We start from the raw sequence: 14,308 nt of genomic DNA on the forward strand, positions 1-14,308 counted from the left end.
TCTAAATATGAAAATCTCCCACAATAAAATATGAGTAATATATATCCACTTACTTTTCTTATGAGCATCAACTTTTCCCCGAAAGACCATACTTATATGAAGAAAAAAATGATTGATAATACACTTATATTTAAAATCATTATTTTTATTTGAGACACTAAATTTTCCTGTAATAATGTTCATAGATTCCGAGGTTTAGTTGGGAGAAATTGTGTTAATGTGTTGAAGATTAATTAATTTCGACGGTTATATTGTAGACATTTTTCTAAATACTCAATCATTCTATTAATTATACCAACAATTGAATGACATCAATCTTTTTTCAATAAAAATGTTTTTGCGTGTTTTATTTTTTTCTCTCATTTCCTCATCTCGGAGATGTTATCAATTGATTCTATAGAAAAACTGTTTTAATGTTAGTTTAAGATTAAGTTTAACGTAACATTCATTTCAATATAAGAAAGAGTGAGAGTCGAGTTATGGAGTGAGTAGATCCTCCATCTATAAGAAATAGTGAAAAAAGTAGTATGAATAATTTTGTCATACTCTGCCTTTTGTCAAAATATATATTGTTAAACTATCAAGTGCAAAATAAATAGGAAGAATTGTTAGAAAAATAGTGTGCATAACTTTTCATAATGTTTAATATTTTTACAAGGAATATGAAAATTATCTGACAAATAATACCAAATTCCTGAAAAGCAAATAGTGTGATCCAAAGTAAGAATTTGTAATACTTGAGCTAATATTATGAATTTATTGAATACACGATAGCAAGCAATTCCTATATTAGTAGTCATATTTTTTTTTCAATTTTAAATAATTTTGTGTATCAATTTTAGTCATTTTTTGATACTTTTATGTAAAAGGAATTGCATAAATCAATTTCTTTACCTTTACATTAGTACATTATTGATAAATTTATATATAATTTTTATTTATGAGTCAACAATGATAAAAACAATAATGATGAATCTATATTAAACATAAAAGAAAAATTTTAATTAGAAAAATATGGAACCACGTCGTTTTATTAGTTGAAAACATGATATACTATAACATGACTATTTTTGAAGACACTTGATATCTTTTGCCTCTCTCTACATCATTTTATTTGATCTGCAATCGAAAGTAGAGTGAACTTTTTTTATCATCGGATTTATTAATGTTATTGGATCGAACCAGAAAAACCGCACACTCTTCCTTCATTTCCTTTTTATATAGGAACTGTTCTATGCATTGACCTTAAATGTTACGTGCAATTTGGTTCTCACACTCACAACGTTTGGTTTTTGTTGCATCCAATCTCAAATGTCTTTCTCGTTTCAATGCCACCATTGCTATTCCTATTCATCTTAATAAAGAAATGGTTATTTCTGCATTAAAATCAATTTCTCACAAGACCCAGTTGCTTCAAATCCACGCTCAAATTCTTCGCACGAACCTTATTGGACACCCTTATGTTTCTCTCCAATTCTTGTCCCGTGTTGCTCTCTCTGGCCCATTGCAAGATCCCACCTATTCTCAACGTTTCTTCGAGCAAATCAACCACCCTTCGGTTTCTCATTACAACACTATGATCAGAGCCTTTTCCATGAGCCATAAACCTCAAAAGGGTCTTTTTTTATATCGTGATATGAGAATACGAGGCATTTCTCCAGACCCATTATCATCTACCTCTGCTATCAAGTGCTGCATCAAGTTTCTCTATCTTCTTGGTGGGGTCCAGGTTCATTGCAATGTCTTCAAAGATGGGCATCAATTGGATAACCTTTTGCTCACTGCTATCATGGACTTGTATTCACAATGTAGGAAATGGGATGATGCTTGTAAGGTGTTCGATGAAATGCCTCATAGAGATACTGTTGCTTGGAATGTGATGATCTCTTGCTGTATTCGTAATAACCGGACAAGGGATGCTTTGAGTTTGTTTGATGTTATGCAGAGTGAAAGTAATAGATGCGAGCCTGATGATGTTACTTGTTTGCTTCTTCTTCAAGCTTGTGCTCATTTGAATGCCTTGGAATTTGGTGAGCGAATTCATGGATATATTGTGGATAGTGGTTATGGGGGTGCTCTCAATTTATCCAATTCTCTCATATCTATGTATTCAAGGTGTGGTTCTTTAGATAAGGCTTATGAGGTGTTTCGTGGGATGCGCAGTAAGAGTGTGGTTTCATGGAGTGCAATGATCTCTGGTTTGGCATCAAATAGACATGGAAGAGAAGCTATTGAAGCATTTGAAGAGATGCTGAGAATTGGCATTACGCCTGATGACCAGACGTTCACAGGAATTCTCTCTGCTTGCAGTTATTCTGGGTTGGTGAATGAGGGATTGTCGTTTTTTGAACGTATGGGCAGAGAGTTTGGGATAACTCCTAACATCCATCATTATGGATGCATGGTTGATCTCTTGGGTCGTGCTGGTTCACTTGATAAGGCCTATCAGCTTATTACTTCAATGGTGGTGGAGCCAGATTCGACAATATGGAGAACCTTGCTTGGAGCATGCAGAATTCATGGCGATGTTGCACTTGGTGAACGAGTGATTGGGCATTTGATTGAATTGAAAGCTCAAGAAGCTGGGGATTATGTTTTGCTTCTAAATATTTATTCTTCAGCTGGTCACTGGGAAAAGGTAGCAGAAGTGAGAAAACTAATGAAAGTTAACGCAATCCAAACCACACCTGGTTGTAGCACAATTGAATTGAAAGGAGTAGTGCATGAGTTTCTTGTGGATGATGTTTCACATCTGAGAAAGGGAGAGATTTACGAGGTACTGGATGAGATTAATAAGCAGCTGAAGATTGCAGGTTATATGGTCGAACCTTCATCTGAGTTACACAAGATAGATGACAAAGAGAAGGGGTATGTACTCTCTCATCACAGTGAAAAATTGGCTATTGCCTTTGGGGTTCTTGCTACTCCACCTGGCACAAAACTGAGAGTGGCCAATAATCAGCGTATATGTGTTGATTGCCACAATTTCCTGAAACTTTTCTCTGAGGTTTACAACCGTGATGTGATCCTTAGGGACCATAATCGGTTCCACCACTTCCGAGGAGGGCACTGCTCCTGTACTGACTATTGGTAGGGGTTTCTTGGGCTGGTGGTAGACGTGCCAAGTCAAGCACTGAGAGTTGGTGAAATTACTGTCAAGGGCTACTGCAATTGGAAACTAGCTATGCCCTGCCGCTGGCTGGTTCATTGTCTGGAGCAAAATTTTATCCTCCATGAACATGGTTTAATTGTAAAGCTGCAATGGGTACCTTGCAACCTACACCAGTTAGTCTGTAACCAAGGGTCTTATCTGACTCTGTCTGAAGGTGCTGGGATATGTCACATTTAAGTTTGTTCCTTTTTGGTGATGGACATGATAATGGATACCTTCCATAGTCTATATAAACATCAAAGAGCCTGAGTGTAAAACATGAGAAAGGGTCAATTTTATGATACCATTAGTATCTTTATGCCTACCATCTGAGAAATTTGATGTTGGCATCTTTTACAAATTTTGTTTACAGTGAAGGTCTAGTTTTGGGTTAGTATAGACATACTGATGAAGTGTCATTTGAAATAAGACAAAGAAAAGAAGGTTTGACCTCTAGCGAGCAATGTTATAATGCCAAAGTATTTGCTTTGCATTTGGTGTTAAGAACAGCTCTTGTCAATAACAAAAAAATTCTCCCAATTTTGCCCGTTATTTAATTTAAATCCTTCTCACCCTTTTGGCCAGGAATATGGTAATAATGTGAAAACTTATATTTACTATAGTTATTGCAATCTAATTGAATCCAAATAGACAAAAGATCACTGAGCACGACCTATTGTTTATTAAAAGTTCAGCTGATCTGAGCATTGATGACAGGATGAACGTGTTGCCACTTGCGAATTCAATAAGGGCATCAAAATTGATAGGCAACCTGTCCATGTTATTCAAAAAGCAATGACAAGGTGTACATTTTTCAATTCTACATGATAATAGTGACCTATTTTCATAATCTGACCCAAACTAAGGCACAATATAGAGAACAGAAACAGAAAATTTTCCCATTCTACCAAATAAACTGGAACCAGAATCCATACTATGGATATGGAACGTTTGCATCCTAAGTTTTGAAAATAGTAATGACATTACAATAAATCTGGCACCTGCAACCTGAGTTATCATGTAAGTATTTATTCTCTAATAAATCCATAACTTAAGAAACCACTATTTGACTCTCTTCTAAGAACACTTGAGACTACATGCTTTGACAAGAGAAAATTAAGCAGCAACTGCTTGTTTCTGAGCAAAAGCAATCCCCTTCTCAATGCTGGCCTTAAGCTCTGGCTTCAGTGCTTCCAGAGCCTTCTGCTCATACTCAGTCAACCCTTGTAGGTCAGATGGAATCAAAGCCTCTACTCCATTCCTACCAAGCTTCACCCTTGATGCGAAAAACGGTAGGTCGGTCAGATCTGATTGCACATATGAGCACTCGTACACGTCTCCATCTCCATCAAGCGCACGAAGTGATGATTCAACAAATCTAGCTGCTGCATATGCCATTGATAAAGTAGCAGACCCGGCACCTGCCTTTGCTTCAACAACTTCTGTTCCAGCATTTTGAATCCTGACAGTTAACTGTTCAATTTCTTCATCAGAGAAACTTACTGAGGGCCTTGTCTTTGACAAGAGAGGAAGAATGGTAATCCCAGCATGACCGCCGACAACAGGGACATCAACATCAATCAGCTTCAGGTTCTTCTTCTGAGCAACAAATGTATTTGCCCTAACAACATCCAGTGTAGTAACACCAAAGAGCTTTGAAGGGTCATACACACCCTTTTGTTTCAGAATTTCAGCAGCAATAGGCACTGTTGAGTTTACCGGGTTACTAATGATGTGAATAAAAGCGCCAGGGCAATTATCAGCAACCGCGGTAACCAAGTCTCTCACTATGCCGGCATTGATGTTGAAAAGATCATCACGAGTCATGCCTGGCTTCCTTGGAACTCCAGCGGGGATAACAACTACATCCACGTCTTTCAAACAATTGCCTAACTCAGAAGCTCCTGTGAAATCCTTAACATGTGACGGCGTGTTGCAATGACTGAGATCAGCAGCAACACCCTTGACATTCGCAATATCATAGAGATGCAAGTCAGAAACTAATGGTGACATCTTGATAAGAAGTGCAAGAGACTGGCCAATGCCTCCAGCAGCACCAAGAACTGCGACTTTGAAGGATGCCCGAGGCTGCAAGTGGTACTGCATGTTTTGGCCTTCCTTTTGGGCTTTAGATGCAAAAGATGCGCGCAGGGCAGCGGTTGTTTCCTTGCCAGAGAAGGATAATTCTGACTCGCGTCGCAAAGATGACGTGGCCTTGAGACCGCAGAAATTCTTCAAATGATTTTTGGAGTTGAACCTCACCCCAAAGGACTTAGACTGAGGAAGTGAGCTCCCTCTTTGTGCAAGGGAAGTGGCGGTTCCAACTGTAAAGGTAGCTGCTGATGCTGATGCCATTTCAACCTCTGTGATAAACAAAAGGCATAAGCTCTATTCTATAATTACATCTATATATCTATCTGAAAGAAAGAAACACTTAATCATAGATGCAAAGGAAAAAAGCACAACAGATATACGAAACTGGCAGGTTAATTGAACAACTAACAACCAAGCCTTGGTCCGACTAGGTAGAGTCGGGTATATGAATGAACGACATCATAATGCTTTATCATAAATCACGTTCATTCACAAAGTACTGATCTTCATCTCTCATAATAGTTTTCTTTATGTTTTTTCATGGCCACCCCAGTCTCTTCTACATATGTATAAATCACCCCAAGGTATGATTCTACTATATTTTTTTTTCTAAAACAAGAGAAAACTTAACTTTCTAATTAATGCAAGGCAAGATGCAGTGCATATACACCACAGATATATTCATATTTAAAAAATAAGTGAAATGAAATAATATGATATAGTTGATAGAATGCTAGCACTGATAATGAGGGTTTGAATGAAAATTGTAACATAGAAAATGGAATCCAGAAAGAAAAGAATAAATATAATTTTGCGTAATAATAAAAGAAGATGAGAGAAGACATAAAACCAGATCTGAGTCAGAACGGGACCTGAAATCAGAGAGGGAAAGGAAGAAAAAGGTACCTTCAAATGAAGACAGAAATAACTAAGAAGGGGGAGCAATGGAAATTTTGTTTGTTTTGGCTAATAAAATGAAACCTACTATATACACATAATTAATATAGACTTTATATTAATATTAAAATTTTAAACTAGTTTCTAAGCCTAATTTCTTAATTATATATTTACATACATATGTTCACATAAATTCCTATTTAAATTTTTGTGATCTTTAACCAAATAAATCTTGGGCTAAAATATTTTTCACATTACTCAAGCAAGTATTTAATAAGTAGATTCATTTCCATTTGGGACATCATTCACAAGATCTCTAATTTTAATTTATATTAGGAAAAATGCCTATTGTCAATTATTATCAATTTTAGAATAAAATAATTTTGTTAAGTAATGAGTTTTTTTGTACTACAAAACGTAATAAAGTAATGAGTTAATATATCAAATTTGTAATAGAGCCAATTTTATTACACAAACAGTATTACAAAAAAATTAAAATTAATTGATAATCTACTAATGTACTACAGAACACAATTAATAAGTAATCAATTCCCTATGTAGTTCCACATGCATCTTTCACCGATTCACATAGGCTTGGTGTAGTTTTTTCAAGATAGGTGGTGAATTTTTAATGCTCTTCACATTAGAGAACACAGTCACTTCTAGATATGATTTCAAGATATGTTTTTTTACGTTTAAGGGGGATGATTTGATGAAATAGTTTTGTATTTCTGAGTTACATGTTTCTTATTATAATTTGTTTAGTTTCCATTTACCTAATAGTGTTGATAATCTATTTTATTTTTTTAGTTGTCATTAAGACAACAATATCAATATAAAAAATGGGACCAGCATATTCACAAAACAAAAATAGATTGCAAATTGTATTGAAGAAAAACATAGAGCCATGGTTTCTGTCAAAGATATACTGAATTTACAATTTGGCTCTTGAACACAACCAAGAGGAACATCCATTCTTAATTCAATATAGAATAATTCTAAACCCAATGAAGGGGCAAACTTTAAGTGCCAATGAAAATAACTGATTACATCATGGAGAAGGATCATTTGTCCTCAACCGTGTCTTATTCTCTGTCTCAAGCCTATTACATTTCGCTATATGAATAAAAGAAAAATTCTAAAAACAAAAAATAATAAAAAGTCACACTTTAATTGACTTGAGATATAGAATAAGACACCGTTTCGGACATGCATAAATGTCATCAATCATAACCTCAATTCACATTGACTCTTTTGGTTAATCATTTTTTAAAAAGGACAACATAGGGAACCAAATTGGACACTAAATTAATGATTCAATGTCTCTAGATCAAGCAGATTGCCAAATCCAAAGTCAATTACAAACTTTTGAGAGTGCTTCTGCATTTAAACCAACCCCTTGCTCTCAATTACACAGTGGCAGTATAAGAGATTGCATGAAAATTTTATACTCACATATATATATAGTTATGACTAAATAAGAAGATATTGTCAACTAGAAACAGATGTAGCATAAATGAATGACAAATAGCAAATAGATAAATGACTATTGTCATACATTAAGTTTGTTCATCTCGTTCCTAAGAGCATTGGCCCTCACCAAACTCCCAATGGTGTTAATAGCCAATTTGAGATCCTCTAATGGATTACCAGGTACAACTGTCTTGTATAAATAGCTATCAAAGGTCATTTTCTGCACATACTCATCAGCACACAACTCCACAAATGCTTCCCTAGCAGGATTGGACCTATAAAACACCTTTTGTAGAATATCCAAGACCTTGTAAGTTGGCCAATATGCCTTATCCCACTTCTCTAAGTACTTCCTCAAGTCCCCTTCATCCACTAGCCGCTTCCCATTCTCCGATCCTTCAACGATGGCCTCGGCACACATCCTTCCACTCTTGGCTGCAAAATATATCCCTTCTCCGGAGCATTTGGTGACATAGCCAGCTGCGTCACCCACCAGTGCCACTCTGCCTTTCAATCTGCGCGGCCGGGGATGTTCTGGGATAGGGTGTGCCTCTACTCGGATGATTTTACCTCCCAAAATCTTGTCCTCTGCTCTTTTCCTTGTTGCTAGTTGGAACTTCTTGATGTCTCCCTTGTGTGTTACTGTACCCGTGCCAACAGCAACGTGATCACATTTTGGAAACACCCATCCGTAGAAATCGGGTGAAACATCGTCACCCACGTACATCTCCGCAAGATCCTCATAATACACCATCTTATCATCTGGAATTTTTATCCTTTCCTGGATTACCATGCCATGACATGACAATGAAAAATGAAAATTTAAGAGCTACCTTTAAAAAAACTACAACAATGTTCTCATAAAAGAAAAATACTATCTGCACATCAATTCCTCTCACATCTTTGTTGTGACATTTGGTTCTCTCAATTGTTTCTTCTTCTAAAGTGTCATGTGGAGGAAAATAAATAAGCACAAAGGTTGCCTAAGCAATTTCATAAATGTTGACTACATGCACTAAGAAATCTCTGTCTATCTCACTATTGCGACCACAGTTGCAATTGCAGTGAACGCAAAGTAACTGCAACTACAATTTAATACCTTTTGAATTTTGTAGGCATCAAGAAAATAAAATAAGCCTAACTCTAATCAAATGCTGAAAGTTGTTCCTATGTAAAATGGTGATGTCTGTAGGGTTGTTTAGACAGGATTGTTGCACACATTGAAGCTAGATCTAACTAAACAGTGCTACAATATATTCAATCAAGACTTTTCTATGCATTTACTTGCACACTTTTACTTCATCTTCTCACACTATACACCAAAATCCTACATTCACAGTTAAAAAAATCTTGCATGCTTCAAAAATTACTAACTTTGAACAATTAGCAAGGCCCCAGAAAACAAAAGTGAGGAACTATAAAGGAAAGAACAATATATATATATATATATATACCTGAAAAGCAATGGCATACTCATAATCACCAGCATCAATAGCCTTAGCAACTCTAGAGTTAGCTCCATCAGCACCAATTACAGCATCAACTTCCAACGTACGCTTCTCACCAACTCCACCAGTTTTACCATCATATCCAGAGTAATGCAACACATACGGTGATTCCTTATCTTTAGGAATATCCATTTTCAAGAACAAACCATTTATAATATTAGCACCATTTTCCTTTGCACGTTCCCTCAAATAATTATCTAGCACCTCACGCCGAACCATGCCTATGTATTCATGCGCCTTCAGCGTCCTTCCAATATCCACCGCCACGTTCGACGGCGATATCATCTTCATCTTCGTTACACGGCGGTCGATGATATCTAACGGAAGGTCGAACTCTCCCACCATGCAAAGTGGAATGGCTCCCCCGCATGGCTTACAGTTATCGAGTTTACGTTCGATTAGGAAAGTTTCTATGCCACCCTTTGCTAATGTTTCGGCGGCTGCACCTCCGGCTGGGCCGCCACCCACTATGGCGACACGGAGGTTGCGACCTTGGACCTTGGGACTGTACTTTCCGGCGGCGACCTTGAGTTTACGGTGGAGGGTGATAGGTTTGGGTTGGGCGGAGAAATGGGGTGGCTCCGATGAGGAGTGGCGGAGTCCGACGAAGGATTTGAAGGCAATGGAGTTCATCGTGAAGTGTGTGAGAGAGGGATAGTTGTGGTTGATATTATATTTGTACTTGATTGGTGGATATGGTTTGGGATTTGAGAGAGTTTGTGAGCGTTGGATGAATCAAATAGAGGGTGGAGATTTCATGTGGATAATGGAGTTTAGATTTCTGGGATGGTCCACCATTCTCGAATAAGGATTCTCTCCGTTAATAGAGATGTAAATAATTATTTTTCTTCATATTTTTAATGATAAAAATATAACTTCATTATAAATAAAATAATAAAAATGTTATTACAAGTTAATTTTTTTTTTGTGTATTATTGTCTCACACTTGGCATCCTTATTATTTATGTAGTTTTTGGTGGTGAATTGATTTTTGAGTTGATCACATTTTGCCACGTTCATCAACTTTCTACTTCAACTGCTGGATTCTTAATCATCTTTCAACTCCACATGCATTCATTTATTTTCACATATTCACCGTTCCAAACCTGTCATATTCACCCACTACAATTTATTATTGCTTTCTATAACAGGCAAAACACAGCATGCACTTTTACTTTTTTGTGAAGAGTGTAATAATGATATATTAATGGTATAAAAAATTATATATAATTATTATATTATACATCTTTCATTTCGATTACTTTTTTTAAAATATCAAGCATAATTAAAAAATGAATAGTAAATAGTATAATAACAATATAAAATATTCTTACGTTTTCGGTATATACATATTTTTTTAATGAGACATTAGTAGAGGAGAGTGGGCAGAAAAGAATGCAATGAGATACTTCGTTATTAACGATGATGATCTGTCTCATAATTTTTGAAAAATGTCTCTCATCAATTAAAATTCATAAAATAATATTAAAATATTAATTTTTGTTTTTATAATTTTTCTTTTAAATAGAATAAGTTTTTTTATTAGCTTGTAGAACATGAACTAGTACTATGATCTCATCCAACTTTGATATGAGATACTTGTAATAAATTGAACATACTCTAACAGATACATTATCCCCTTTATCTTAAACACGCTAATAAGTTTTATTATCTATAACTATGGAGCACTTAAGCCTTTTTCTCAGAAGATGTCTTTTGTCTGACACGTGTTTGATGCTTAGTTGCTAACACTTCTTTGATATCACATTAATTAATAGGTCTTCACCACCTCTAAAAGAATGTCTCTCTTAATTTCTTATCCAAAACTCAATATAATATTTTTCAATGTTTAGAAATGAAACTCAATATAGTAATATACGTCTTTTAAATAATTTAGCAAAAACCTTTTTAGTTCCACAATTAAGTTTTCCAAATGAGCACAATTCAATTAGAGAGTTACACATTTAAAAAACTTCCAGCCACAATGACATAGCTTGAGTAATATGAATAAACTTCCAAATTTATGTATACTTCAAATGTAGAGACATTTTTTGAGACATGCAGTTAAATGCTAGTTTAAGTGTGATAGAAATTCCAAATCCTATTATATGTATTTAATTGATAGCCATTTTATCAACGGATGTTGGTTCAAGCGACACATACTTGATTTCCCTTAAATAAGGTCTCAGGTTCGAGTCTTGTGAATAGAAAAAATATCGGCTGTGAGAGTTAGCTCTGCATACCTATAGATGTTCTCGGCTCAATTGATAGCCCATTTTTTAATTAAGATTTTCATTTTTGACACAATTTTGAGTGAAATTATTTTCTGATTTGGTGAACTTCCCATAACAATTCACTCCAAGGACATCCAACCATGTTTGTTGAGAATTCAATTCTAAGGATCAACTTATTTTCTCCAATCCCTAACTCGTATTTTAATGATGAGATTTCAAGTAACAACATGAACAAATTCTGGATTTTTGCAAACATTTGTGCATTTAATTAGTAGAATGTTACTAACTTGTAACAATGTATACAAGTAGTTGAGCTAGGTTTGAATGAGTAAAAGTTGGTATATCAAACTATCTACTTCCCAATTTTGCATGTTCATGACACTTTCTCTTCATGTAGCCACCAAACTATAGTACAGTAGTGACATCCTTGCTAATATAAAATACAACCCAAATGCTTAATGATCTTAGAACATAAAAGTGGTATAACTTTATTACACAAGCATGAAGTTCAATGTGGCACTAGTTATTATTGTAGCCACCATTTTGGGAATTGAGCTTCAAGGATTCCATTGCAAAACAGTGCAGTTCATTTTTGGAGACTCTCTCTCTGATGTTGGAAATAATAAGTACCTTCCTCGAAGCCTTGCCCAGGCAAGCCTACCTTGGTATGGAATAGATATGGGTAATGGGTTACCTAATGGAAGGTTCTCTAATGGTCGCACAGTTTCTGATATTATAGGTAATCTTTTTGGACAAAGATTAAAGTATGTTTCAAACCAATAAAAATATGTTGATTTCAGTTAGAAAAGTTACATATTCATTATTTTTTCAGTTTTTTCTTTCATTATTATGGGTTTGGAATGTGGTTAGAGACATACTATAGGATAGCAGATATTTGTCCTAATCTTTTAGCCCTTATTCATATTGTACTAAATTTAATTAATATGTGATCAAATTTGAAATTAGTATTTGCCATGTTATTATTGGAAGAAAACAATTTTCTATTGCTGCTCAATCTAGGCATATTGATTGTGTTTATTTTCAGGTGACAAGTTAGGCCTCCCTAGGCCTCCTGCATTTCTGGACCCTTCATTGAGTGCTGATGTTATACTAGAAAATGGAGTGAATTATGCTTCTGGGGGTGGTGGCATCTTGAATGAAACAGGCACCTATTTTGTGAGTTATATGCGTGTTAATTATATGTCTTCTGTCTCATTATATGTGTCAGTTTACGTGTCTTTTAATTTAAATATATTTTTTCAATTAATTATAGTTGAAACATATTGAGTGGTACATGTTGTAGGACTAATGTGTTCCCCTTATTACCACCATTTAGAAAGACACTGAAATATTTTGGATGAAAATTTGTGCCTCTTGTAGATCCAAAGGCTTTCTCTGTACAGACAAATTGAGTTGTTTCAGGGGACACAAGAACTAGTTAGAACCAACATTGGAAAAGAGAAAGCAGACACATTTTTCAAGGGAGCTAATTATGTTGTTGCTTTAGGGAGCAATGACTTCATCAACAATTACTTGATGCCTCTTTATAGTGATTCATGGACATACAATGATGAAACCTTCATAGAATACTTGACTGGGACACTAGAAAAACAATTGAAGGTTTATTTAGTTTAACACAAACATTTCCTTATTACTATTGTTGTTATTGCATCTAATAAGGAACAACCTTTTCAATTATGTTGTGTTTCTGTTTAGCTACTTCATAGCTTAGGAGCAAGGCAAGTAACAGTCTTTGGGTTGGGTCCAATGGGTTGCATTCCCCTCCAGAGGGTGCTTACTACAAGTGGAAATTGTCAAGAAAAAACAAACAATTTGGCTCTTAGCTTTAACAATGCTACAAGCAAGTTAATAGATAACTTGATGAAGCAACTTCCTAATTCAAGCTATAAATTTGGAGATGCATATGATGTTGTTTATGATGTGATTAACTATCCATCTAAGTATGGTGAGTAAATTCCTACTCTTTTCACCAATGTGATTATACACCATTGCCAATCATCTAAATGAATCTGATACATTAGTGTCTGTCAAAATAGTTAAAAAAATGAAAGCATGGTGCATATAGATAAATAAATATCTCACCACTTTTTACCTATATTTGCACCTAGTTTATGATCATTGATTAAAAGATTTTGGTTTAAAAAGCTATAATGGTACATGATCAATGGTTACAAACATATGTAAAAAGGGTATGAAAAAATGTGAGAATATCATTGGTCCATACTCCATATAATAAATGTAAGAATTTAGTATATTAAGAAGTTGTCATTACTTTGTGAAGAATTTAATTAAATGTTAGAATGTATGGTTTGTCTATAATATCATATTTGGTTGGTAGGATTCCAAAATGCAGACTCACCCTGTTGTTCCTTTGGGAGAATTCGACCCTCTCTTACATGTTTACCTGCATCAACACTATGCAAAGATAGAAGCAAATATGTGTTTTGGGATGAGTACCACCCTACAGACAGTGCAAATGAGTTGATTGCAAATGAGCTCATTAAGAAATTTGGATTAGGTGTTGATCATTCAAGTGCTCCTTCACAAGCACCAACAATTGTTCCTTCACAACCACCAATAATTGCTCCTTCACAATCACCAGTTATTGCTCCATCTCCAGATAACTAATGATATAAGATTTTGTTGCCTAATGTTGTAATTGCAAGTGTCTTTAAACATAATGTCTTCTTATGATTTGAGCCTGTCTTAATGTCTGTTTTACATACTTTATTGGTGTAATAAGAAATAAACTTGTTATATTGCATTTCATTCTGTAACACATACTAAACCAACAACGACCATATGTCCCAAAAAATTCATATGTTTATGTCTCAAACCAAATGAAAAGAAATAAAATAAAAGAAAAACCCAAGTTTCTAGTTGATGTCATCGGTCTTAATTTGTTTCTTAAAATATAGAGGGGCCGAAGC

The 14,308-nt window shown here is 35.1% G+C and overlaps 4 protein-coding genes across 7 annotated transcripts; 2 read left to right on the forward strand and 2 right to left on the reverse strand.

The window, feature by feature from the left end:
- On the forward strand, positions 1,127–3,933 carry LOC109344094 (pentatricopeptide repeat-containing protein At3g47530). 3 transcript variants are annotated; one of them, XM_019582724.1, is made up of 2 exons: positions 1,127–2,134; positions 2,450–3,933. In XM_019582724.1, exons 1-2 carry the CDS (start codon positions 1,250–1,252, stop codon positions 3,092–3,094), a joined length of 1,530 nt encoding a protein of 509 aa, XP_019438269.1. In that variant the 5' UTR covers positions 1,127–1,249; the 3' UTR covers positions 3,095–3,933. The 3 variants fall into 3 exon arrangements, with proteins under 3 accessions (XP_019438269.1, XP_019438277.1, XP_019438260.1); XM_019582732.1 differs by having other exon boundaries at positions 1,127–2,129; positions 2,445–3,933; XM_019582715.1 differs by having other exon boundaries at positions 1,127–3,933.
- Positions 4,028–6,237, reverse strand: LOC109344124 (malate dehydrogenase, chloroplastic-like). 2 transcript variants are annotated; one of them, XM_019582755.1, is made up of 2 exons: positions 6,152–6,237; positions 4,028–5,514 (listed from the first exon to the last, which is right to left on the reverse strand). In XM_019582755.1, the coding sequence occupies exon 2, from the start codon at positions 5,504–5,506 to the stop codon at positions 4,268–4,270; it is 1,239 nt and encodes a 412-aa protein (XP_019438300.1). In that variant the 5' UTR covers positions 5,507–5,514; positions 6,152–6,237; the 3' UTR covers positions 4,028–4,267. The 2 variants fall into 2 exon arrangements, with proteins under 2 accessions (XP_019438300.1, XP_019438308.1); XM_019582763.1 differs by lacking the exon at positions 6,152–6,237 and adding an exon at positions 6,118–6,144.
- LOC109344115 (geranylgeranyl diphosphate reductase, chloroplastic-like) lies at positions 7,451–9,783 on the reverse strand. Its single transcript, XM_019582744.1, has 2 exons — positions 9,070–9,783; positions 7,451–8,396 (listed from the first exon to the last, which is right to left on the reverse strand). Exons 1-2 carry the CDS (start codon positions 9,754–9,756, stop codon positions 7,695–7,697), a joined length of 1,389 nt encoding a protein of 462 aa, XP_019438289.1. The 5' UTR covers positions 9,757–9,783; the 3' UTR covers positions 7,451–7,694.
- LOC109344153 (GDSL esterase/lipase At1g74460) lies at positions 11,804–14,147 on the forward strand. The gene is made up of 5 exons (XM_019582795.1): positions 11,804–12,096; positions 12,403–12,533; positions 12,738–12,977; positions 13,074–13,323; positions 13,717–14,147. The coding sequence occupies exons 1-5, from the start codon at positions 11,859–11,861 to the stop codon at positions 14,004–14,006; spliced, it is 1,149 nt and encodes a 382-aa protein (XP_019438340.1). The 5' UTR covers positions 11,804–11,858; the 3' UTR covers positions 14,007–14,147.

Source organism: Lupinus angustifolius, chromosome LG01, assembly GCF_001865875.1.
Source record: "Lupinus angustifolius cultivar Tanjil chromosome LG01, LupAngTanjil_v1.0, whole genome shotgun sequence".
NCBI lineage: Eukaryota > Viridiplantae > Streptophyta > Magnoliopsida > Fabales > Fabaceae > Lupinus > Lupinus angustifolius.

What these genes read in the sequence shown, in the direction of transcription:
- LOC109344094 (XM_019582715.1), top strand. Translation starts at nt 1,250, where the DNA reads ATGTTACGTGCAATTTGGTTCTCACACTCACAACGTTTGGTTTTTGTT.
- LOC109344124 (XM_019582755.1), bottom strand. Translation starts at nt 5,506, where the DNA reads ATGGCATCAGCATCAGCAGCTACCTTTACAGTTGGAACCGCCACTTCC.
- LOC109344115 (XM_019582744.1), bottom strand. Translation starts at nt 9,756, where the DNA reads ATGAACTCCATTGCCTTCAAATCCTTCGTCGGACTCCGCCACTCCTCA. An exon ending in AGTATGCCATTGCTTTTCAG is followed by an intron (nt 8,397 to 9,069) that starts GTATATATATAT and finishes ATGGTAATCCAG; the next exon opens with GAAAGGATAAAAATTCCAGA.
- LOC109344153 (XM_019582795.1), top strand. Translation starts at nt 11,859, where the DNA reads ATGAAGTTCAATGTGGCACTAGTTATTATTGTAGCCACCATTTTGGGA. An exon ending in CACAGTTTCTGATATTATAG is followed by an intron (nt 12,097 to 12,402) that starts GTAATCTTTTTG and finishes GTTTATTTTCAG; the next exon opens with GTGACAAGTTAGGCCTCCCT. An exon ending in TAACTATCCATCTAAGTATG is followed by an intron (nt 13,324 to 13,716) that starts GTGAGTAAATTC and finishes TTTGGTTGGTAG; the next exon opens with GATTCCAAAATGCAGACTCA.